Source organism: Pleurodeles waltl, chromosome 8 (genome assembly GCF_031143425.1).
Source record: "Pleurodeles waltl isolate 20211129_DDA chromosome 8, aPleWal1.hap1.20221129, whole genome shotgun sequence".
Lineage (NCBI taxonomy): Eukaryota > Metazoa > Chordata > Amphibia > Caudata > Salamandridae > Pleurodeles > Pleurodeles waltl.
Window position 1 is genome coordinate 1,520,346,899 of NC_090447.1, and position 24,325 is coordinate 1,520,371,223.

Genomic DNA, 24,325 nt, shown 5'->3' on the forward strand with positions numbered 1-24,325 from the left:
ACCTATGTGGAGTGCTAAAACAAAAGGAACTGACTGGTACAGAGGGGGAAACACAATAAAACAAAAGGAACTGACTGGTACAGAGGGGGAAACACAAGCACCTATGTGGAGTGCTGAAACAAAAGGAACTGACTGGTACAGAGAGGAAAACACAAGCACTAATGCGGAGTGCTAAAACAAAAGGAACTGACTGGTACAGAGAGGAAAACACAAGCACCTTTGTGGAGAGCTGAAATAAAAGGAACTGACTGGTACAGAGTGGAAAACAAAAGCACTGATACGGAGTGCTGAAACAAAAGGAACTGACTAGTACAGAGGGGGAAACACATGCACTAATGCAGAGCGCTGAAACAAAAGGAACGGACTGGTACAGAGAGGAAAACACAAGCACCTATGTGGCTTGCTGAAACAAAAGGAAATGACTGGTAGAGATAGGAAAACACAAGCACTAATGCAGAGTGCTGAAACAAAAGGAACTGACTGGTACAGAGGGAAAAACACAAGCACCTATGCGGAGTTCTGAAACAAAAGGAACTGACTGGTACAGAGGGGGAAACACAAGCACTAATGCGGAGCGCTGAAACAAAAGGAACTGACTGGTACAGAGTGAAAAACAAAAGCACTAATGCGGAGTGCTGAAACAAAAGGAACTGACTGGTACAGAGAGGAAAACACAAGCACCTATGTGGAGTGCTAAAACAAAAGGAACTGACTGGTACAGAGGGGGAAACACAAGCACCTATGTGGAGTGCTAAAACAAAAGGAACTGACTGGTACAGAGAGGAAACACAAGCACTAATGTGGAGTGCTAAAACAAAAGGAACTGACTGGTACAGAGTGGAAAACAAAAGCACTAATGCGGAGTGCTAAAACAAAAGGAACTGACTGGTACAGAGTGGAAAACAAAAGCACTAATGCGGAGTGCTGAAACAAAAGGAACTGACTGGTAGAGATAGGAAAACAAGCACTAATGCAGAGTGCTGAAACAAAAGGAACTGACTGGTACAGAGGGAAAAACACAAGCACCTATGTGGAGTGCTAAAACAAAAGGAACTGACTGGTACAGAGGGGGAAACACAAGCACCTAAGTGGAGTGCTTAAACAAAAGGAACTGACTGGTACAGAGAGGAAACACAAGCCCTAATGCAGAGTGCTAAAACAAAAGGAACTGACTGGTACAGAGTGGAAAACAAAAGCACTAATGCAGAGTTCTGAAACAAAAGGAACTGACTGGTACAGAGGGGGAAACACAAGCACTAATGCGGAGCGCTGTAACAAAAGGAACTGACTGGTACAGAGGGGGAAACACATGCACTAATGCGGAGCGCTGAAACAAAAGGAACTGACTGGTACAGAGGGGGAAACACATGCACTAATGCGGAGCGCTGAAACAAAAGGAACTGACTGGTACAGAGAGGAAAACACAAGCACCTATGTGGAGTGCTAAAACAAAAGGAACTGACTGGTACAGAGTGGAAAACACAAGCACTAATGCGGAGTGCTGAGAAAAAAGGAACTGACTGGTACAGAGGGGAAAACACAAGCACTAATGCGGAGTGCTGAGACAAAAGGAACTGACTGGTACAGAGGGGAAAACACAAGCACTAATGCGGAGTGCTAAAACAAAAGGAACTGACTGGTACAGAGTGGAAAACACAAGCACTAATGCGGAGTGCTAAAACAAAAGGAACTGACTGGTACAGAGTGGAAAACACAACCACTAATGCGGAGTGATGAAACAAAAAGTTAAGTAGCTCCAAAAGCGGGTGCGGTGGATGGGCACAAGCACTTGGTCCATGCTCCAGGGCATGGCCAGGCATAAGGAGGTGACATTAATTAGGCCTTCCTACACAAACCGGAATGAAGGGAATGGGAGCAACGCTGCAGCAAACCAATGAAAAGCTGGGTGTTACACAGTGTGTAAACAATAAGTCTTGAGGAGACATCGCATGTGCTGTCCAGCCGAGACCTAAAAATGCAACTTTCGCTAGTGAAAGTAAATATATGAATCAATGTCTCACTACCCATCAGGCCCTCCAACCTCAGCCTCACTTTTCTTTGTTAAATGTGCTTGGCTAAAACAGCCTGTGCATCAGTTGGTCCAACAGTAGGTGTGCCAAATACTTTACAAGTACTTTAATAGCTGCTAAAAGCGGACAGGCAAACAAACAAAAAAATACTACACGGACATGGAGATCGTGCAAGTTAGGTGCACCCCTGAAACCACTGGCTGCCAATAAATATCCTGATTAAATGATATGTTCTTACATTATTCGCATTTATAAAGGTTTCTGCTACTGATCTCAGCAGGACATGTGCTTCCGTGAGTGGAGATAAGGCAGAAGCCCTGCGTGGCAACAGACTGCAAGCAAATACCCCAAACTGTATTTTATAATGTGAAGTGCGCCACCTGCACAATACCCGCTTCTAATCTCAGTTGTGAGCTGCAGATGAGGAGTCTGAAACCTGCTCAGGGCCGATCGGCCTACACCCCTCCAAGGTTGGCAAATGAAGACTCACTGAATTGAATAATACTTTAAAACCGTTGTTTACTATGCTTTAGTGACTGCAAGGAATACGGTGCAGGATCCCTGAAGACCGGGCATCAGACCCACAGCAAAGGATCACACTCCAAGATGCACAGAGTATGCTTTTGATGCAACATTTACAGGCTTGCCTAAAGACAAAAAATGTTGCATAATTCATTACTCACGCTGCCCGATTCCCTCTGGTCCATTCCTTTGCTGGTGTTCTTTGTAATTTCAGGGGTGAAGCCGTAGGGCCTGACAGTGGGTGGGAGGAAGCCTTCCTATGAATACTCCAGGAATAAAGCACAAGCAAAGGCAAAGCCAGGCACCGAGCTGCTGCCTCAATATTACCATAAATAACTGCAGCCAGAGCCCCCTCCAAAAACAATGTAAGTATGAGACAGGGGACCCCAGGAAGAGCTCCCCCAGATAGGTGTGAGAACAGGGGCTGCACACACGGCTCCCTCGGTGATAGATAAACCACTGCACACGAAGCTCCTTCAACAGCAGTAGGACAAGTAACCGCCAGGAAGGCCCTTTACATAATAACACAAGAAACAGTGGAGCTCCCCCCTCACTAATAATACAAATCTGCACCAAGAGAACCTCCCGGACAAATAAGGGATGAAGAGCTGCTCCCTGAATAACAAGGTGCACTGACTACACGCACTGAGCTCCTTCCGGAGTAACACACTCCACGGGCCCTTGTGCCGCCTCTGGACGCTCACCTGACTGCTCTGCGCATGCCCAGTCACAGAGTCACTACCCTGCGCATGCGCAGCGCGTCTGACTCTTCCGCAGCCGGAGCCAGGGCTTGCGTGACTCTCTGCGGTCTGCGTTACTTGCTAGGGGAGTGCGAGGGGTCGGGTCTGCGTGGTTTCTCTTCACCTGTTGTCCGGCTGCAGCTCGGACTGCTCGTTCTCGTCGCTGAATTTACAATCGAAAGCAGGAAAGCAATGTACGCCCAGGAGTCGGCCAACGTAGGTAACATTTTGCACAGAATGAGTAATGAAGACAGAATAAATTATTCTGAAGCCACGTAGAATAACGCGCACAGGAATGGGGTTGGCCTCGGAAACACGAAAATAGTCCCAATGTCATTTACTGTCAGTTACGCAGAGCTGTCAAGTATCCATTTTGTTCATGCGTGACATTTCCTTCATTGCAGTGTTATGCGTGACATTGCCTTGCTGTATGCGTGACATTGTGAATTACACTTAGAGCATACTTCAGAGCTCGCTTGAAAGAGTTTCCACAGCGTTATTGCTACAGGCTTACAATTTCTTCCAAGGCAGTGCCGAAAAAAACACAATATTTTGAGTACTGCACCAGTCTGTAACTTTCAGTTGAGGAATTCAGATTAGCAAAATAGAGGACACAATTTAAGCAGAATATCCACCAATGGCTGTTTGTAATGGGATTCTGCTATAACATACAGGCATTGGAAATGTATCCTTACAGTGGGGGCATCGTTCTTACCCATGTGTCTAGGCCACCTGATGTATGATGTTTGTCAATGTTCATGTTCTACACATGGAGATCTGTCACTCTGGATCCGGCAGCTGATCTTCCACTGTTTGTGCTCATCGGCGGAGCAAATGACAGGTGGAGTAGGTACTGTTTCTTAAATTTAAAATCAGTTATTAACCCCTCACCAATGGTGCAAAATGAAATATGACGCCTTTTAGCAGATTTACCGTCACCGCCGCCTCTAAATCGGTCTCCTTTTCACATACTGGGCAGACAGCATAAACATTAAAACACAAATACTCACTTTACGTAGTGGAAGGAACAAAATATCCATCAAACATAGCTGACCTGAAAAGGAACCAATCTCTAGTGCCTCAGAGCAACATCTAGTGCCTTAGAGTGCTGGCCACCTAGTGTGCCTTAAAGCAATGCCATTTGGAGGGCCTATGGATACACCCTCCACTTCTAGAACTTGGGATTTCAGAGCATTTATCTATAATACCTGGGGCACCTGCCTCTTCTTGAGCATCTGGTGGTGCTGTCCTTCCTCAGGTGCACTCTGCTCCCTTCGGTGCCCGCTGCTCATGTGGCCCCTGCACCCTCTCTTTCTATCACACTCTTATTCCTCTGTCTCCAGAGACCTGCGATGGCCTGAGGTCAAAGCTAGAGATGAGCCTCCACTCGTGGTATAAATACATAGGTGCAAGCTTGGACCTCTAACAAGTAGGATAGATTATTGCACACATTCCTGGCAGGGCTATGGGGGTTGCATGTTCCAGTGTTGGCATAAGGTGCTCTGGCTCAGTTGTTGGTATACCAGGGACCCAGTCGTGGTCCAAGTGAGCAGCGGGGAATAGAGGCTGGTGCACAGCCTCGGCACACTAGGGGAAGATATGGTAAGTACTGGGAGAGGAATCTGTATGAGAGAGTCTGCTTGCCTACCAAATGGCTGGTGCACTCGATTCTCCTCAGTACTACCACACCAGTCTTACTCCAAAGACAGCAGATTTACTTTGAGCTAAGCATGCAAGAGTGGCTGCCCGCAAAGAATGCAGTCGATCACTGGCCTTGTTCAGATGAGGAGTGGAGGTTTGCCTTGAGGAGAGGATGATGAAATTTGGCACCTTGGCTATGGCTAGTGGGGACTTGAGGCACATTTGCAACCCAGACACTTTTGGAATATCGGAAGGCTGATTTAGGAGGAGGCATGGGTGACCGCAGGGAGATAACTTTTCCTCCTCCTTCATAACCCCCGGCCCCCTTTGTCTAGATGATGCTCACCCAGCTCATCTTACCTGCAAGATACAGTTTCTCAAAGAATGTTGAGACCCGGTTACTAGCGGCAGACCCAGACAACTCACTGTGATCTTCTGGGGAAAGAGAAGGAGGAAGAAGATATTTGGGCAGTTGGAGATCAGGGGTGTCAGGATGCAGAGGTACTTTTGCATGTTGCTGGTGTCTGAGGCTTATGGCCTACTACTAAGGGCTCCCTCACTACTTTTAGCAGGGATTTTAGAAGGGAGACAAAGGGCCCAGCTCAATCAGAGAGGATTGAGTGTGGTCGGATCTCCCACATTGGCTGCATGGACGGCACCTGCTGCACTTTGAGCTAGCAAATAGAGGACTGTACCTGTGTCTCCTGGCTTGAGAAAAAGTTGCTCCCAAACCCCAGTCAAAGAAGTGACTTCAAGGGTCAGTCAGCTGACCCCCTAGAACCAGCACCAAAGCCATCATAGCTGAAATTGCCTAACTCGGCAAGTCAGAAGTCACTTCAGGAAAACACTACTGAGTGCCCCAAAAGACTGATGATCCTTGACAGATCATCCTGCCAGACCCGTAAATGTTGTCTGAGTCCAGATTGGTCGCTCAAGAGGGACACTACCCTCGGCCAAAGAATACCACTGCACAGGACCAGCTGGTCTTCGGCTGGCTCAAAGAGGATTTCGAGGGACCCCAACCTCTGTGGCCAAAATTGCCCCACCTGACCCGTAGACCAAGGAGTAGCTATAAGGATATCCCTGTCAACCACACAGCACCCACAGCATCCTTGAGCATCCTCTATCCCACTGCACCATCAGCATCTAATAGAGACTTCTAGTTGCAGATTCCAAATGTTCCCCCAGGCGTCAGACTGGATCTGGAGATTTTTTTCTTCGAGCAATACCCTTGCGCGTCAGTAGGTGGCATCGGTCGACTCCGCAAGCCACCCTGGTCTCTTTTTGACACACTTCAACCCTTTTGTCGAGTTTTAGGTGAGTTTTTTGGTGTGTCGAGGGATGTCCCTGAAGACCGGTTTCATACCGTGCAAGGACTGTCACCACATGATGCTGGTGATGGATCCGCTTCGGGTCTGTTTATGGTGCCTGGAGCGCGACCACGACCCGAAGTCGTGCTCCGAGTGCCGGGCCATGCACCCAAAGGCCTTGAGGGAGCGGTCCCTCAAGCTTATGGCGGCCCGGCGCTCAACTCCGCGTAGGTCCTGGTCTCCCTCGAGGGGAAGGTCTCGAGACCGGTCGCGGAGCCATCACCATTATTCTTTCTCGAAGTCTTTGGGTCAAGGTAAGAAGAAGAAGAAGTCGAAGAGATCCCATCACCCTTCAACTTCACCCCGTCGCTCGGCTGATGCGACGAGGGAGGAGCATTGACGCTCAAAGCCTCCGTCTTCGGAGCCTGCTTCTGGGTCCGCTCCGTGCTTCCATGAGTTTACGGGAGCCAGAGCGACCCCTGCCCAATTAAAGGAGTTTTATGAGGCCATTTACCTTATTTTTGGGCAGGCCTACCACGATACGGCGCCTTGAGGCCCAAGGGGTTCATTCAGGGGGCCTTTGTGTTCCGTGCCGGCAGCTCCGGCCACCAGTGTCTCCTCCAGATCCGCACTGGTGCCGGTCGAACTATTGAGACCTTCCCCGGCGCCGGTTCATTGTCGACGCTCCCAACGTCAGTGGTGCCCACCATCAACGTCAACCCGATCCTCATCCCCGACGACTCCACCTTCGATGGGGCCTATTCACCCTAGGTTGGATTCTGATCCTTTTTCCTATGGGTAAGAATTTGGGGAAGTATTGGCGGGGTCACTGGACCCTTATGAATACCAGGATGATCCTAACTTGGACTGGGCACAGAGGTTGGGCGAGGCCAGTGGCCTTGACACTTCTCCAGACACTGTTATGTTGTCTCCTCCTACCGTGGCTACTGCAGAGGGAGCAACTTATTCCATGGTGGTCAGGAGGGTGGCTGAGGTCCTCGGCCTTGAGCTGCCCTCTGTTCAGGCCATGTCTGATCTCCTGACGGAGGTGCTTCAGCCAGGGGCTTCCACATCTGAGCCTCTTCTGCCTTTCAGTGAAGCCCTCACCGATGTCCTATTGGGTACTCGATCCATACTCAACACAGGGGCTCCTGTGAACAGGACTATCGCACGCCACCATCGGCCCACCCCGAACGACCCTAAATTCCTGTCCCAAAACAACACTCCTGAGAGCATTGTCATCAAGGCATCTTCCTCGGGCGCATTCCCTTCTGCACCCCCAGATCGGGAATCAAAAACGCTGGAACAATTTGGGAAGAATATGTTTTTTTTCTCCAGTCTCGTGCTGCGGCCAGTGAACATCTGTTGGAAATGGCCCTTTTTGCAGGGTTCTCCCCAAACGTTTTGCCTTCTTCCTCCTATTTTTTCAGGTCTGTTTTTGCAGGTTTATTTTCTCTGCACACTTTACCACTGCTAATCAGTGCTAAAGTGCAAGTGCTCCCTAGGTAAATTGTACTGTTGATTGGTTTATCCATGATTGGCATATTTGATTTACTGGTAAGTCCCCAGTAAAGTGCACCAGAGGTGCCTAGGGCCTGTAAATCAAATGCTACTAGAGGGCCTGCAGCACTGATTGTGCCACCCACATAAGTAGCCCTGTAAACACGGCTCAGACCTTCCACTGCAGTGTCTGTGTGTGCAGTTTTAAACTGCCAATACATTCTGGCAAGTGTACCCACTTGCCAGGCCCAAACCTTCCCTTTTGGTACATGTAAGGTACCCCTAAGGTAGGCCTAGGTACCCCTATGGGCAGGGTGCAGTGTATTCAAAAGGTAGGACATGTACTGGTGTGTTTTACATGTCCTAACAGTGAAATACTGTCAAATTTGGGTTTCACTATTGCAAGGCCTATCTCCCTCATAGGTTAACATGGGGGCTGCCTGCAAATAACTTTAAAGCACAGATTCCCTTTGAGGGCAAATAGAAATTTGGAGTTTGGGGTCTCTGAACTCACAATTTAAAAATACATCTTTTAGTGAAGTTGGTTTTTAGATTTTGAGTTGGAAAATGCCACTTTTAGAAAGTAGGCATTTTCTTGCTTAAAACATTCTGTGACTCTGCCTGTTTCTGGATTCCCCGTCTGGGTCAGTCTGACAGTTGGGCTGTTCACACCGCTCCTCTAGACAGTTACACAAAGGGAGCTGGGTTGCAGCCTGCATATCTTGATGAGCCATCTGAGCTAGAGTGGAGGGTGGAGTGGTCGCTTGCACCTGAAAGGACTGTGCCTGCCCTCACACAAGGCAGTCTCTAATCCCCTGGTGTGTGTCTGGGGCTGACCTGGACAAGGAAGGATATTGCAAACAGAACGGGGTATAAGAAGAAGACCGAAAACCCCAGAGTTTTAGAATCTTCCTGGAATCAAGAGGAACCTGTGCCAAGGAGAAGAGCTGAAGAGCTGGAGGAGAAGTTCTGTCCCTTTGCTGTGTTGCTTTGCTGGACTGGCCTGCAGTTGCTGCTTCTGCCTGAAAAGAGTGCAGAGGGTGAACTTTGAGGGTGTCATGCTTGAGAAAGTTCTCCAAGAGTTTGGAGTAGAGCTTGTCTCCTGTTGGAAGTCTCAGGGACACTAAAGACTTCAGCTTCCTCCACCTGCAGCCCTGGGAACTGTGTATTTTGTGCTGTTCAAGAGGAGAAACCAATGCGACGCCGCCAACGACGCCGCTGGCCTGCACTGTGACCTGGCGACGCCGCATGGAGTTGCATTGCCCCACTTTGCACTGCGACCCTGGTCTCACTGGTGCCATCATCGGATGACTTTATTGAGCCGCTGCCTGCACCGTGGCCTGTGGAAAGCGCTCGTGAGGTACACAAAGCACCGTCCCATCCTGCACCACACTGCAGCCCCGTTCCACCAACGTGTGCACCATCGACTCCAGTGTCGTCACCAGGTATTCCTGCCTGCACCGTGGCCTGTGGACACCACTCATGAGGGTCACGAAGCACCATCCCGTCCCGCACTGCTGGCTTTGGCCTATCGATGACAGCACTCTAGCACCGACGCTGCCCGCACCATGCTTGGCGCCGTCACAAGATGCTGCCTGCACCATGACATGTGGGCAACTACATTGCATCGTCCCACTTTGCACCGCAGCCCTGACGCCATCCACGCCAGAGCTCCTGCTTTCATCAGCCCAGAGTTCGGTCCGCAAGGTGTGTGACTTCAAGGGCCCGACAACTCCCACACCATCTCCGGAACCGACACTGCAATGCCGCTCTCCTGAGCTCACCTCAAGGATCACAACTCCCTGCAAATCAAAGGTACTGTTTCCTGGTCTTCCCGACACCGTAGCTGGCCTGCGGCGCTGAGGCCGGTCTGGAGTGTTGGTTTTGTTGATCACAAAGCCGTGATAGCCCCAGATGGAGCTATTGATTTCAAGGAACTGTATTTTTGAGTAAATCTTGCAGAATTCATATATCTATTACTTTATGGTGGATTTTTATTATATTTGGTCTCGTCTAATATAGATAGATATTGGCTATTTTTTCTAAAACTGGTGTGGTGTCCTTTTGTAGTGTTTTTATTTATTACTGTGTGTTATGTGCAAATGCTTTACACATTGCTTCTGAGATATCCCTGACTGCTTGTACCAAGCTACCAAGGGGGTGAGCAGGGGTTATCAGAATGGGTATCTCCCTTATCCTGACTAGAGTGAGTGTCCCTACTTGGACAGGGTTCAAACTGACTGCCAGCTAGAGACCCCATTTCTAACAACACTGCATGCTTTTTGGGCCGCTATACCCACTCTCTGTGGGATACGGTCACGCAAGTTCTGCCGCAGATACTGGAGGAGGCCCGTGCTATTGTCTCCCAAGCTGTCACCGATGGGAGAGATGCGTCAAAGTTCACAATGTGGGCTGGACACGTCTGATTCTCTAGATAGATCGGTTGCGACAACAGTGGCCTTGAGGTGCCACGTCAGGTTGCGTACATCTGCTTTTTCGGGGAATGTCCAACAGACTCTTACGGACATGCCCTTTGATGGCTCCTGTCTCATTGCAGACAAGGTGGACTCAGCTAGGTTCAAGGACTCCGGGCTACGGCTCGGTCCCTTGGCCTTTCCACTGCCCCTTGCCCCCAACAGTCCACCTTTCACCCCTTTCATGACCACGGAAGGGGCTCCCTGTCGTGTCCCTATCCCAGCCACCGTGCCACCCATGCTGTTCAGCCACTGCATGGCTGGGGATGCCCGATCCCACGTGGGCAGAGAACCAGAGGTCTGGCCAGTCCACCACTGTCCCTGCTGCAGGCTCCAAACCCTCCTAGTCCGTCCCCTCACTCCGATCCAGTTGGTGGCAGGATTCACCATCCCCTGGCCCACTGGGAATCCATCACAACAGACAGGTGGGTTTTGCAGATCATTCAAAGGGGCTACTCCCTTCCCTTCGAATCTTCCCTACCAGTCATGCCTCCATCAGTCAGCTGTATTCTGGAGGATAATTTGGCATTTCTCCGCCATCATGGTGCGGCTCTCTTTTCCAAGAGAGCCATAGAGAAGGTCCCTGCACAGAAGTAGGTTGTGGTTGTTATTCCCGCTACTTTCTGTTTCTCAAAAAAGACAAGGGCTTCCGTCCTATCCTAGACATTCTGGACCTCAATCTCTTCCACAAACGTTAGCTACGATTCATGGTAGGTCACGAGCACTTTCAATTTACCGTGCTCCCCTTCGGCCTTACCAGTGCCCCTCGGGTGTTCACGAAAGTGATGGCAGTGATTGCAGCTCATCTGTGCAGGTTGGGGGTTTTAGTCTTCCCCTACCTGGACGGCTGACTGTTGAAGGAGGACTCACCCCAGAAAGTCGTCTCCCACCTCAGACTAATGCGAACCTCCTGCACACATCACTATAAACATGCTGAAGTCACACTTGACTCCCTCTCAGATGCTCTCTTTCATCAGAACTGTTCTGGACACAGTGCAGTTTTGGGCCTATCCTAAAAAGAGAGGTCAAGATATTCAGGCAGTGATTGCGATCTTTAAGCCTCTGTCTTGGGTTTTGGTGAGAAGGACTCTGAGGCTGCTGGGCCTCATGGCCTCCTGCATTCTGCTAGTGACACATGCAAGATGGCATATGTGGGCTCTGCAGTGGAACTTGAAGTTCCAGTGGGCGCAGCATCAGGAAAATGTCTCCGACATGGTCCAGATCTTGGAGGGGACTGCGAAAGACCCGCAGTGGTTCCTTTCTAATCTTGATTGGGTCCACGGCAGAACCCTCTCCCTTCCCCAGCCAGACCTATCCACTGTGACAGATGAGTCACTTTTGGGATGGGGCGGCCACATGGGAGAGGCAAAGGTCAGAGGCCTCTAGTCTCCGGCAGAGTCTGGGCTCCATATCAATCTTCTGGAGCTCCAGACGATCAGGCTTGCGTTAAAAGCATTTCTTCCCTCTCTCAAAGGGAAAGTAGTGCAAGTGTTCATGGACAACACTACCACATGTGGTACTGCAACAAACAGGGTGGAGTAGGGACCTGGACCCTTTGTCAAGAGGCACTGTGCCTCTAGACATAGCTGGAACATCAGGATATTACCCTGGTGGTTCAACATCTGGCGGGCTCTCTGAATGCCAGAGCAGACAAAGTCAGCCGTCAATGCATAGCCATTCACGAATGGTGTCTCCATCCGGAGGTGGCTCAAGGTCTCTTTCAGCAGTGGGGAGAGCCTTGGTTAAATCTGTTCGCCTCCGCAGAGAACGCGCAATGTCAGCTGTTTTCTGCATCTGAGTTTCCAAGGTGGCAGTCGCCCGGAGGTGTTTTTCGCCTCGAGTGGAACTCCGGCCTCCTTTCCGCCTATACCACTTCTGCCCAGAGTTCTCAACAAGATCAGGAACGACCGGGGCCAAGTTATTTTGGTGGCTCCGGACTAGGCACTGAGAGTATGGTATCCTGATCTATTGAGCATGGCCACGCATCCTCCACTCAGACTGCCTCTTCGGTAGGTTCTTCTGTCGCAGCAGCAGGGGATGGTTCTCCACCCAAACCTGTTCAAACTCTGCCTTCATGCATGGAGATTGAGCAGCAGCACTTGACGGCTTTTGACCTTCCACCCGAAGTCTGTGATGTTATCTTGGCAGCCAGGCGTCCCTCCACCAAAACGGTATACGCCAGTTGTTGCCATAAATTTGTGGCATGGTGCACCAACAAATCTGTTGACCCCCCTCTCTGCTCCTCTTTCTGTGGGTTCTTTTGATCATTCTTTATTTAGCCCAACAGGGCTCTGCTTTGGGCACCCTTAAAGGTTATTTATCAGCTATTTCGGCCTTTCTTAGGTTGCCTGATCAGCCTTCACTCTTTAAGTCTCTTACTGTCAATCGATTCCTTAAAGGTCTCACCCATTTGTTTCTTCCCACTCCATTTATCATGCCTCAGTGGGACCTCAATCTTGTACTTACTTTTTTAATGTGTACTCCCTTCGAGCTGATGCACAATTGTCCATTACGTCTCCTTATTTCAAGACTGTTTTTCTTGTTGCCATCACTTCTGCTCGCAGAGTGAGTGAACTTCAGGCTGTTTCTTCACAGCCCCCAAACTTGTCTGTGCACCCTGACAAACTGGTGTTGCACACTAATACTTCCTTCCTTCCCAAGGTCGTTACACTTTTTCATGTAGGCCAGTCCATCATATTGCCTACTTTTTATGCTCCTTCACATCCGTCCCATGAGGAGGAGAGACTCCACCATCTGGACCCAAAAAGAGCATTGGTGATCTATCTCAACCCTACTAGAGATTTCTGGGTGAACGATCAACTCTTTGTTGAATATGAGGGTGCGAAGAAAGGGAAGGAAAGGAAAGTGTAAAAACGTACCATCTCTCGATGGGTACTTCTTTGCATCAAGATGTGCTATGCTTTGGCCAAGCAGCAACCCCCTGATTGCTTGCGCTCTCATTCCCCCAGAGCGACTGCTGCTTCCACTACGTTAACATACGGAGTTCCTGTCCTGGATATCTGCCAGGCAGTTATGTGGGCATCCTTGCACACGTTTGCTAAAAATGACTGCCTGGACAGTCAGGTCTATCGGGGCGGCTACTTTGGACGTTTGGTCCTGCAGGACTTTCTAGAATGATCTTGGTTCGCAGCCCACCACCGAGGATGGCATTGCTTGGTTTTATATTCTAAGGTAAGGAATCTGCAACTAGAAGTCTCTATCAGATGTACAAGTTACTTACCTTTGGTAATGATATATCTGGTAGAGACATAGGGCCTGATTCTAACTTTGGAGGACGGTGTTAAACCGTCCCAAAAGTGGCGGATATACCACCTACCGTATTACGAGTCCATTATATCCTATGGAACTCGTAATACGGTAGGTGGTATATCCGCCACTTTTGGGACGGTTTAACACCGTCCTCCAAAGTTAGAATCAGGCCCATATTCTAGTTGCAGATTCCTTACTGACCCATCCATCCAGGAAATTCTAAGGTAAGGAATCTGCAACTAGAATATGTCTCTACCAGATATATTGTTACCAAAGGTAAGTAACTTGTACATCAGGACCACTCCGTTAAAGTCTATGGCGGTAGTGATGTAAAGTTTAAACTTGAACTGGGGAACACTTTAGTGACCAGGTAACTTTCCATATATTCCTTAGTGCCCCTCTCTCCCCTGACTTTCTCCCTGCCGGAGTTGGTCGCCGCAGTCTGGGCAGAGTAGCCAAACATAAGTCTTACAATCTTTTCAAAAGTGTCCAAACTTTACTGCTATCAATGCTCGTTTATTGTTATTTTTAAAAGTGCAGAGATTTGTATTTCCTTTGAAAATCTGTATCTGCGGAAATCTCCAGTGGATTTTGGGTATAAAAAAATTCATAAAAATATAATTTATTTTTATAATTTGGTGTTGGATTTCTTTTGGGTTGTGTGACTTTCTTATTTTGTTTTTGGGCGATTCTAAAAGCCTTACCCTAGTTCCTTTGTTTAAGCCTTGCTGCTTGAAGCCACAGCTTCCCAGGGTTGAGCTAAGGTTTTGCAAACGAGCCTGACTGGACCCCCGTCCTTTTTGTGAGTGTATTACACAGAAAGGTCGCACAACCATACCATATAGTACATCCCAATCCTCACACAAGTGAATAAATATTTCTTCTTCTAGCCCTAAACTAGATCACTTTGCTCCTTGAAGTCTGTCTCCTAAAGCCTTTTTGACAGCACCTGGTGTTCTGTTGTGTTGAATACAGTGGAGTGATCTAAAAGGATCACTCCAGCTGCATCATCTTAATCTAGACTGGCTCCGATGTTGTCTGTCGTAGTTAGAGCCATCTCTGTGCCTCTACCTAGACAAAAAGTTACCGGTCAAAGGTCCTACAATTTACCATCTTCCAAACTTGTGCTTTTTTAGGATATCGACAAGCACTGTGAATTTTTGAGCTGTTATTTTTATCATCGGCTGCATCCAGATTTGACTTTGTATTAGAGGGGAAACCACACCTTTCTTTCAGGGAACTAGAACCATGCCCTAGAGGAGAAAAGGATTGCACAAGTCAGTGATAGTGGTAATACTCCACAGAGCCAATGTGTCCAGCGCGACAGCTGAGCAGGGATAACCAGGACAATCTGACTTTATAGAGGCTAGAAGCCTCTACAGTGCTTACCAATCTAAAAGGTAGAAACTGAAAATTATGTTTTTCATACTACAAAGGGTAAATATTTTTTGCTATAGAATCTGTGATGTTTATATTTCTCTATAAATTGCTTGAATTAAATTGGGCTGCTTGTTGGTTTCAAATTTCTTGCTAGATATGCACTCAGAAGGCTTGGGAGATTTTCAGATCACAGTTAATAGTTGCCGTGAGAAGTTGTTAGCTTTCAAAATTTCACTACTTAGTAACTGGAAATTCGCCCGACCTGGAAACCTGTTTGTAGATGTTTAGCTTTAGCCTGCATTGAAGTAAATCAGAGTCGGTACCTGTAGACCCCTCTGTGTTATGGAATATGGTTGAAAAATATGTGATCGGCCTAGCAGGTTTGAAGCAGTGAGATCGAATGTGCAACTTTAATTTGGGAGATGTTGGAGAGCAGGGGTCTATGAAGTCCCTCGCATCCCAGTGGACGGAATTCTGCCCATACAACCAAGTTCTATGAATACCTTCAACGTTGACATGGACCAGGAGGCCATGAATCGGAAATGGTGGCAAACAGAGAGTACAGCCCATTTGATGGCAAATTGGTAACAGGCGATTTAGGGGCCAGTATGTAGCTCCTGGGTTTGATGCAGCTCAACAGCATTGGGAGAACAACCACTGGCCTCGTCATGAAAAGAAATGTCAGGAAGCTATGATGGCAACCCGCAAATTGAGCCTGGTACAATTGTAATGCTTTTATTGATGCAAGATCATCATCTTCATCTTGACTGGCTCTGATGTTGTCTGTCATAGCGACTTGAGCAGTCTTTGTAGCTCTACCAAGGAAAAAGCATGCCTGCCAATCTCCCAACAACTTACTCTCTTCCACAACTCCTGAAAGTTATTTAGCCACTGGAAGTAGTGTTATTAGCCAGTAGGTTTTAGCATTACATACATCCAGATTGGATTTATTATTAGTGGGGAGGCAACACTTTTTGTCAGGGAATCAGCACATTTGTCTAGAGGAAAGTATGATTGAACAGGGCGACTGTCCTGTCTGCAGAAATGTAATGTATATTGTCCAACATGCTTGCCTGGCAGATAGAAGTCTCCCCTAAGCTGGTTTTATTGAGGGAAGAGATTACCTGGGAGAAATGTGTTCTCTGATTGGCCTGAGCTTTCTACTCACTAAAAGAGACATTGCTGAGCATTGGTAGTCAGTTACTGTCACATGTGTAGGAATGACTACTAGAGGTGGATAGAGGAACCAAGATATCCTGCTAGAGGGTAACCCTGCAAAAAGAGTGACCTGGAGTCAGTGGTGGGAGTATTTTCAGATACAAACACATTCAGTCCTACAGTGACATTCATTGCAAGTTTGGAACCATGTTTGATGATGCGTCTGTGATAACTGTACCATGGCGCTTATTCAGATTACTTGTATAACACATTTGTCACTATTATAATATCATATTATGTAGCCATTGCTCTTGTTTACCAAATTCCAATAAAATGTAATAAAAAAAATAATGATGTTTGCCACTGAACAATTTCAGCTTAACATAAAGATACCTCCGACTCAACAAGGACACTAATGATGACACCTTGCTCCACGTATACACTGTTAGATTTTGCTGCCCTTCTAATTTGCAGTGGCCGTACATCCGCCATGCAGTGCATTCTAGGGAAAGACCTGAACCTGGTGACATACATTGCACCTGATCTTAACTGACCACTCTGGAGTAGTGCCTCTTTCTGTCCTAGGTGCCCTCTCTACATGTTCCACCACCGCTGTTGTCCTCTCTCTCTTGTCCCTTGTTGCCCACAGGTATAACTTTCCCTTTCCCCAGAGTGGGCGTACTTCCTTGCTCTCTGTGCGTTTTTCAGAATTTTGCTTCCACTGTTGCACTCATTGGTGGTTCTTTTTCTCCCTAGTGCTCCCCTTCTTATTCTTTTGTTCACTTGTTTGTCTCGTCCCTGGCATGCTTTCTTCTTACATGTCTTCCTTCTCTACTTTGCCCTGAGTGTTATCTTTTTGTTTCTCCTCAGTGCTCCTTCTCATTTTTCTTTACTGCTGTTTCTAATGAGTGCTCCTTTATTTGTGTGTAATGGTAACTTTTATCTTGTCTTGAGTAGCATGTCCATTAGTCACCTCAGTTCCCCTTTTTGGCGCTCAGTGTAGTCTGCATGTTTCTCTTCAGTGCCCTCTTCTTGTAATTGCAGTCTATACTTTAGTTTTTTTCAGCATGCTATCTCTTGGTCTCTACCATGTCTGTGCTCCTTTAAACCTATGCATTTCTCTCCCTCTCTCGTCCCCAATGTGGCCTCATTGTCTCCACTATTATCACTTATCTTTTTGCTCACTGATTTCTTCTTTTCAGTGCTATGTTTATGTTTTCACGCTGTACCTCAGGTGTTTTATTCTCTCTTCTGTCTCTCAACAGTGCTTTTAAGATATCTTATCTTTTGTTTTCCCTTTTTCTCCTGCTGTCCGTTCTCAGCATTGTTTCTTCCTTCTCAGAATTTCTGTTTCTTCCCCTGTTTCTCTCTTTTCTAAGTCCCTTCATCTAAATTATCTGTGTTGTATATCAAATATCTCCCCCTCTGTTTTCTAAACTCTATTTTCATACCAGGGTCCATATTTCCTCTCCTAGTCTGTCGGCTTCTGTTTTTTTCACCGTTCAGTCTGTCGCTGTTTGTCCTTTCACCTGCAGTCTCCAGTGAAGCACTCAGTCCTTGCTAGTGTCTCTCACTTTCTCTTTCTTCATTGTTCTTTAATCAGTTTTTTTTCTGTACAATCACTTTCTCCTTTTCTATTCTCCAGTGTCCTTTTAGTCTGCTGATTACCCGGTCTTTTCATACTTCTCTAAAGTCACTCTTTCCACTACAGTAAGGCTTTCTTTCTCCGTTAGTATCTCTCACCTATCAAGCTCCTCCTATTCACTTGTTATTTTTACCACTTTCATTTTATACTCCTTGCTTCACACATTACGCACACATTGTCTCTTTTTCTCCTTCTCTTTCTTCTCCTCTATCAAGACCTTTTACCAAAGTATATTAATCTTAACTTTTCCAGTATTTCTGTTCTCACATGCATTTCTCACTTTCTCTAGTTTCTCTGTCTCTCAATTTTCCTTCTATGCAGCGCCTTTGGCTATTTTTACTCCTCCTTTACCCCCCATTCTCCCTTGCACCATGGTATGGATTTGCACCATCTCCTTGCAGTGTGTCTCCTTCCCCTCATCTATATAGTTACCATTCTCCCTTTTCCATCTTGGTCCGTGTGGAAAAGACCATAGACATTGCTTTCCGTTATGAAATTTTAACTTTATGTATGTTCCTAATGTTTAGGGTATTGTGCCTTGGCCTGTGTCCTCTGTTGCTTGGCATGTTAAGGAAGAATTGATGCTTCTTTCTGAGTTCTCTGACACTGAATTCCAAGCCTCTTATTTCGTGGACATCTTCTCCCGTTCCTACTCCATCTGTTCCACCCTGGTGTTGACTGCTTGGATTATATGGTCTAGTTCAGAATCAGATTTCACTAATTCCTAATGTAACACTCACTTTACTTTCTATGAATTGCATGATCAGGAGGTGACTTTGTCCTTGTGTGGTGGTGGGTGTGTCAAGATTCTTGCCATTATGTGGTTTCAGGGGATGCTTGGCTGTTGATGTTAATGGTTTATCACTCGATTTGCAGTGAGATTTGGAGGAACAAAGCATGTCTTTAATGTTGGGGCCTTTGACCACCTTTTCTTCTAGCTGCAGACAGGGCTGTTAGGTCCTCTGGTAGAGCTGTGGTCAATATGCGAATGGGAGTTGTGTGGGTCTAGTGATCTACTTCTCGAAGGACACGCTCTGTTAACCTCAGTGAACGGTAAGTGGGTGCCCATCAGTCAAGCAAGAAGGGATTGTCCTCTCTTAAGTAGTTTGCAAGGTTGGCATTCCAGCTTCAAGTGAGTAGGGCATCAGTTGAGGCAGCATTTCCACTTGAGAATTTGTGATGTTTAGGAGAGGATCTGGAGGTTCTCTGTTTTCAGTCTCAGGTTCAGTTAGAAGACTTTCCTGTGTTCAATAAGAGATTGCTTATCTGTGTGTAGTTCTTGTGTTAATTGTACTCCCATAATCTCTCATGCTCCCAGCCTATGGTGCAATGTGAGCGGGTTCTCATCATGCTCAGTTCAGGACTGTTGAATGTTTCTCCCAATGTCTGTCTTCAGCCTTGGCCTTCTTAGTGCTGTCTGATCTCTGTGCCCATGATGGGCCCAGTCGGAGCCACAGTTGTATGCCAGTGTGGGAGCATGGGGGATGCGCCCAGTATTGTAGGTATTTTGTGCACCTCTGACTGGTCTCTCCAAAATTTATCGGAGCCACATTTGTGGTCTAAGCTTCCCCCACATTTGCCTTTCAGAGAGAATTAGGACCCACCACTGGTGGGCTAGTGACTTCCTCCAGGTAAAGGTGGCACACAACAGATGCAAATGGAACACCCGCTTGGCTATCAAACAATGCCAGCGGGGCCTCAACCTGGCCTGTCATGGGTGGATCTTCAGTTAGTTTATTCTCTTTTGTGGCCCCTGTGCTGTCAACACTTAGTGGCAGAATTCAATCACCCTGAGGCTGAATATCATTGCTCCTCAGCCATCGCGGCTTACCTCCATTCTCCAATATCCACAGTAGACTCCATGGACTGCTTTACGCCATGAATGTTTGACTCCTGCGTTACAATAAGTCAACCAATGTGGAGCCTGTGCGCAGTTTTATTTGTTAGTGGGGGACATCAGTGCATACCCTTGGGTCTTCTTCACTTTCAGACTTATCAGCAATGATCTGAAGATATCCGTGTTGGGTCCACAGGTTTCTCTACTTGAGTCTGTCATTAATTTTCTACCAGTCACTGCTGGTTGTAGATAGCCCCCCCGGCTGACGTTGCTTGGAAGGATGCATGCTTAACCTTCCTAGCCGCAGCCAACTATCTTAAAGCTAAGAAAGAATAATCATACATTTCTTACCTTACAGAAACAAAAATGGATCTGGTCCCACAACGTACATTTTTATTCATATCTTGCAAGTATTATGCAGATTGATGCTCTCATAAAGTAATCAAGACTATTGCTTTAAACCTTAAAAGTAAATTGGAATTGCATGGGTACCAGTGATGGCTCTGATGAAAGAAATGGCATTCTTGAAGCAAAACAAGGGAACCCTTGGGGGGAACCGACAGCCTGACTGCATTTTGAACTTGTTCTATGAAACTTACAGTTACTCTTATTGGTAATCTTGAAGCATTGCTTAAAGAATCAGTTGAAAATGTATCTGTATTAGGCTGAAGCATTAATAGTGTTAATTCTAAAAGAGGGCAGGGACCTCTACAAACCTTCAGTGCATTTCAGTATTCAGTTCAGCTTTTAAAATATTTACCACAACTGGCTCTAATCTAACTAATTCACTAATTTTTCTTCAAGAGTAGATTGTCCAATTACAGCACCAGACTGTTTTGTTATGTCTTCAGTGGCACTACATTATTTTCAATCCCTTTTTTGGCTGTGACAGAGTTTCTCGGTCTTTCCTCTCTGATGATAAAAGTGTATCTAAGTCATAATTTAAAAAACATTTCATCATGACACAGTAAATAGTTCAGGTCTGAAATAAATCTTACAAATGTTACTAGACCTGCAGGTCCAGTAACTTGAATAATCTACTTGCTCTAACTGTAATTAACTTGACCTTTAAACGGGTCTCAGATCGTGTGATCCTAGGCAAATATTTTATTTTACAGTCACCTTTTTTCTTCATTCTCACAAGTGCACCTAGAAGTATTTGAGTTCAGCATTTCTGCTGTACAAAAAACACTTCTTTTGTTTTATTAAATAGACTAAACCTTTGCTCCATGTATAATAAAAATCTAGCCCCCCATTCAGGGTACACATGTTCCATAACTTGCCTTTTAGTTTACTAATAGCATTGCCATAAGAGCAGCACAAGTGTTTCACAGTTTGCTTAAACACTCAGTTTTAATAAATCTATTACTAAAGCATGATGTGGCAGCACACTGTCATTTACAAACAGTACATTTCCAAGAAATGTCCAAAAACCTTCCCAGTAACTTGCTGCTTTACTGATAGAACTATATAGTGTATTAATAATAATCTGTAAAAATTGGGTTTCAGAAAATATCATTTGCACATCACTGAGTAAAGAGTTCTGATTTGTTTTCATCCTATTAAAATATTTTTTCATTACACAAAAGTACAAAAAATGGGCTTTCACAACTTCTGAGATATATTTTATAATGTTTGTACAGTTGACTCAGTTATTAAACGTTGTGTGTCAGGAAAAACCTGACACCCTACAGTCTTTCATTTCACACACTTTGTACAACAGGTCAGACAGTTCATCTTACAAAATCCTGGAACTCTGCAGTCAGAAGGAAACATACTGTAAGAAGACAAACTGACTTTTGACATCTGTCTTTGAACACAGAGCAAATGTGACAAGAACAAAATTTAAAGGCGTCTTTATTGCTCAATGCCTGCACTTCCTCATGCCAGACCCAGCCTCTTACCCCCACATACATATGACTTTGTCTTTGGAACCATCTGCCTTACTCTAAGCTGATATCTAGTAATCATAATTCAATTAAAAACTATGGGGGTCATTACGACCCCGGCGGTCGGTATAATAGTGGCAGTAGTACTGCCAACAGGCTGGCGGTACATACTGCCACTGTTATGACATTGGCGGTTTGGCTAAAGCCAAACCGCCAAGTTAACACACCGACCGCCGGGCTTGAGACTACAGTCTCCAGTCTGGCGGCCGTCACTGGGCCACCCATGGCATTTTGACCCCGCCCACTGCCATGGTTTCCGTTTTTGTACCGCTACGAAAACCATGGCGGTAGGCACTATCAGTGCCAGGGAATTCCTTCCCTGACACTGATAGGGGTCTCCTCCGCCCCCCTCCCCAGAGTCCTCCCCCACCCTCACCCTCCTGACCCCCCGAGATATACACACATACACGCAAAGGCATCCACACATGCATTCCCACATTCACACATGCATGCATACATTCATACACACTCACAGCAACACTCACTAACATACATCCAGGCACACACGCAATCACACGACACAACATGCACGTACGCACACACCCATTCATGCACACACGCATGCATGCATTCAAACACAGTAGCACACACACGCACGCAACACCCCCACCCTCCGCTCCTGTCGGAGAACCAGACTTGCAGGGGGTCCTCCGGCAGGAGACGGTACGCGGCGCTGCTGCCGGCAGCAAAACACCGCCAGGCCATATCATGGCTCATGATACGGTCGGCTGTGTTCTGCTGGCGTGGCCTTCTGGCGGAATTCTGGCTACGTTCATAATTTGGTGGAAGGTCGGTAGCCATGGCGACAGTATGTTGCCAGCCGTCACCGTGGCGGTAGGCGGCATTTGCTGCCAATGTTATAATGAGGGCCTATGTTTTCTGGCTCATCTGAGAATTTTCACATGCTGTGGAACCAGCAGAAGGTGGATAACTGGTGTTTTCCATATTGTTTAAGGCAGTGGACAACTTAAAACATAAGTTGTTTGATTGTGAAAAAATATACTACTGCTTGCCACAAGTTAAAATAGTAAATAAATGCAGTTTTAAAATAAAAATGTCTTCAGTGCCCCTTTAGTCCAGTTTAGATACTTTTTTATAGAAAAAATTAAAGTTCATGGTATCGAGATATGTCTTACTTTTGTTAGATTTTTTGTGGAAACTGCTGCCCAAAAAATGTCCTGATTAATCCTACAAATGCATACAATGTATCAATTCATGCGTGATGGCTATCAATTTGCTGCCTGTAAATGGTACGGCATTAAGTTGGCCAATCCTTGTCTGAGAAATATTAATGGGATTGATCTCTGGAAGATTCAGCATTCATAATCATCTAAGCAACTGCTCCTTTCAGTATAGCCAGAGAATATTGGTTGAAATGAAGTTGCGCAGACTTGAGCACGAAATTGTCAGCTCTACGCCGTTTTAGCCTTAGATTACATCTGATTTTGAGTCCATTACTTCCAGACGGCTTACGGTTAGGCTGGCCTGATTGATTAATTATCTTCCTGTTTCTATTTCTTTCTTTCCTTTGTACTCTACCTGATATCAAACAGCATCTAGTTTGATACTAACATTTGTTTGTACTTTGACAATAAATTAAAAATACCTAAACATTTTTGGATGGAAGACTTCTTTTTTTAGCATTCTGCTCAAGGACTTAAGATTACAAATCGTGACACATCACAGTCACCAATATGTCTCTCATATTTGTGGCCTGTTGGGTACACAGGAAATTCACAGAAGGTCTAGTGGCGCTGGGGAAGAGCCAGGCACTTGGTTGACCTGTGACTCAATGCGCCTGCCTTCCTGCCTTTTTTCATAGTTCAGTCAGTCTCTGATTTTTATAGACATTATCTTGTGTCAGCCTGTAACACTAGCTGATTTATATGATTCAGTCGTGAAGAATACAGTATATGTTCCCAAACAAAACACCTCAGTGGGGTGCACAAACCAGTTGGGTCAAGTGATGTGTGGCTTTCCTTGCTAATTTGTGCCATCAATAGTTTGATCTTGATGGTGTGAAGAAAAACTGTATTGTGTCTTCGTTGGGAACAAAGCATGGCTCATATATGACACCATTAGAATGCTGCCATCATATAGGACTTGTGTCACCCGGGAACGGAAGGCAAGAATACCGTTGTTGCATGAGCATATTTGTTCTGTATCATGCCTAGTGGTTCAATTTCTGAGGATTACATAAATGTTTATAATTACATTCCTTTTTTCAGGTGCCGCTCACATTCCAGGATGTTGTTGCATGTTTCTCACAGCAGGAGTGGGAACTCTTACACACATGGCAAAAGGATCTTTATGCAAATCTCATGAAGGAAATTCACCAAGTATTGATGACACTGGGTAAAGTTATGCTGAATGTATTATGATACGTTTGCAAAACCTGTAAAGTATTGGACACCTTGTCATTTTTTGGTCTTCAGGGAAGTTTCTGTAATAGCTTATTAAACTTTCTTTGACTGTTTGCATGTTTATTAATCTTGCAGATTTCATCAGGGTAATTCCTTTATAGGTACATCCAAGATGTGAAGTGAATTACTTTATGATCATTAGTGTAGGCCATGAATCAGAACGCCCCTGGTTGAATCCGTATGGCTTCAGACTTTATTTTGTAAAGAACATTCTGTTTTTCCTCTAATGATTCTTGCATCAAGGGCAGCATAGCTGGATGTGAGGTATATGGTTGATGTCTGTGGAGGAGCGGTAACTGTGGTTCTGTCTCAGAAAATGATCAATTACCTGGTTGTTGCATTGTTTCTCTACAGAAGGTCTAGAAGGATTTTAATAAGATCCTAAATAAGAAGTATATCAGACCAGATTATCTTTTGAGTCAATGCATAGTTCACGTCCAGAGGAG

At 46.0% G+C, this 24,325-nt stretch overlaps 2 protein-coding genes across 3 annotated transcripts in view; one reads left to right on the top strand and one right to left on the bottom strand.

Moving 5' to 3' along the window:
- The window catches only part of LOC138249620 (zinc finger protein Xfin-like), a 318,126-nt gene extending 314,908 nt beyond the window's left edge, over positions 1–3,218 (bottom strand). Inside the window, exon 1 of the mRNA XM_069203568.1 lies at positions 2,714–3,218. Within this exon, the coding sequence (XP_069059669.1) occupies positions 2,714–2,737 (24 nt within the window). The 5' untranslated portion in view covers positions 2,738–3,218. The remainder of the gene's footprint in view (positions 1–2,713) is intronic.
- A 92-nt stretch (positions 3,219–3,310) lies between these two features.
- Positions 3,311–24,325, top strand: part of LOC138248874 (gastrula zinc finger protein XlCGF57.1-like) — a 65,620-nt gene continuing 44,605 nt past the window's right edge. Inside the window, exons 1-2 of one of the 2 annotated variants that reach the window (XM_069202843.1) lie at positions 3,311–3,508; positions 23,685–23,811. In XM_069202843.1, the coding sequence (XP_069058944.1) occupies positions 3,485–3,508; positions 23,685–23,811 (151 nt within the window). In that variant the 5' untranslated portion in view covers positions 3,311–3,484. Of the gene's footprint in view, positions 3,513–23,684; positions 23,812–24,325 lie in introns of both variants that reach the window. The other variant, XM_069202842.1, reaches the window with a different exon arrangement.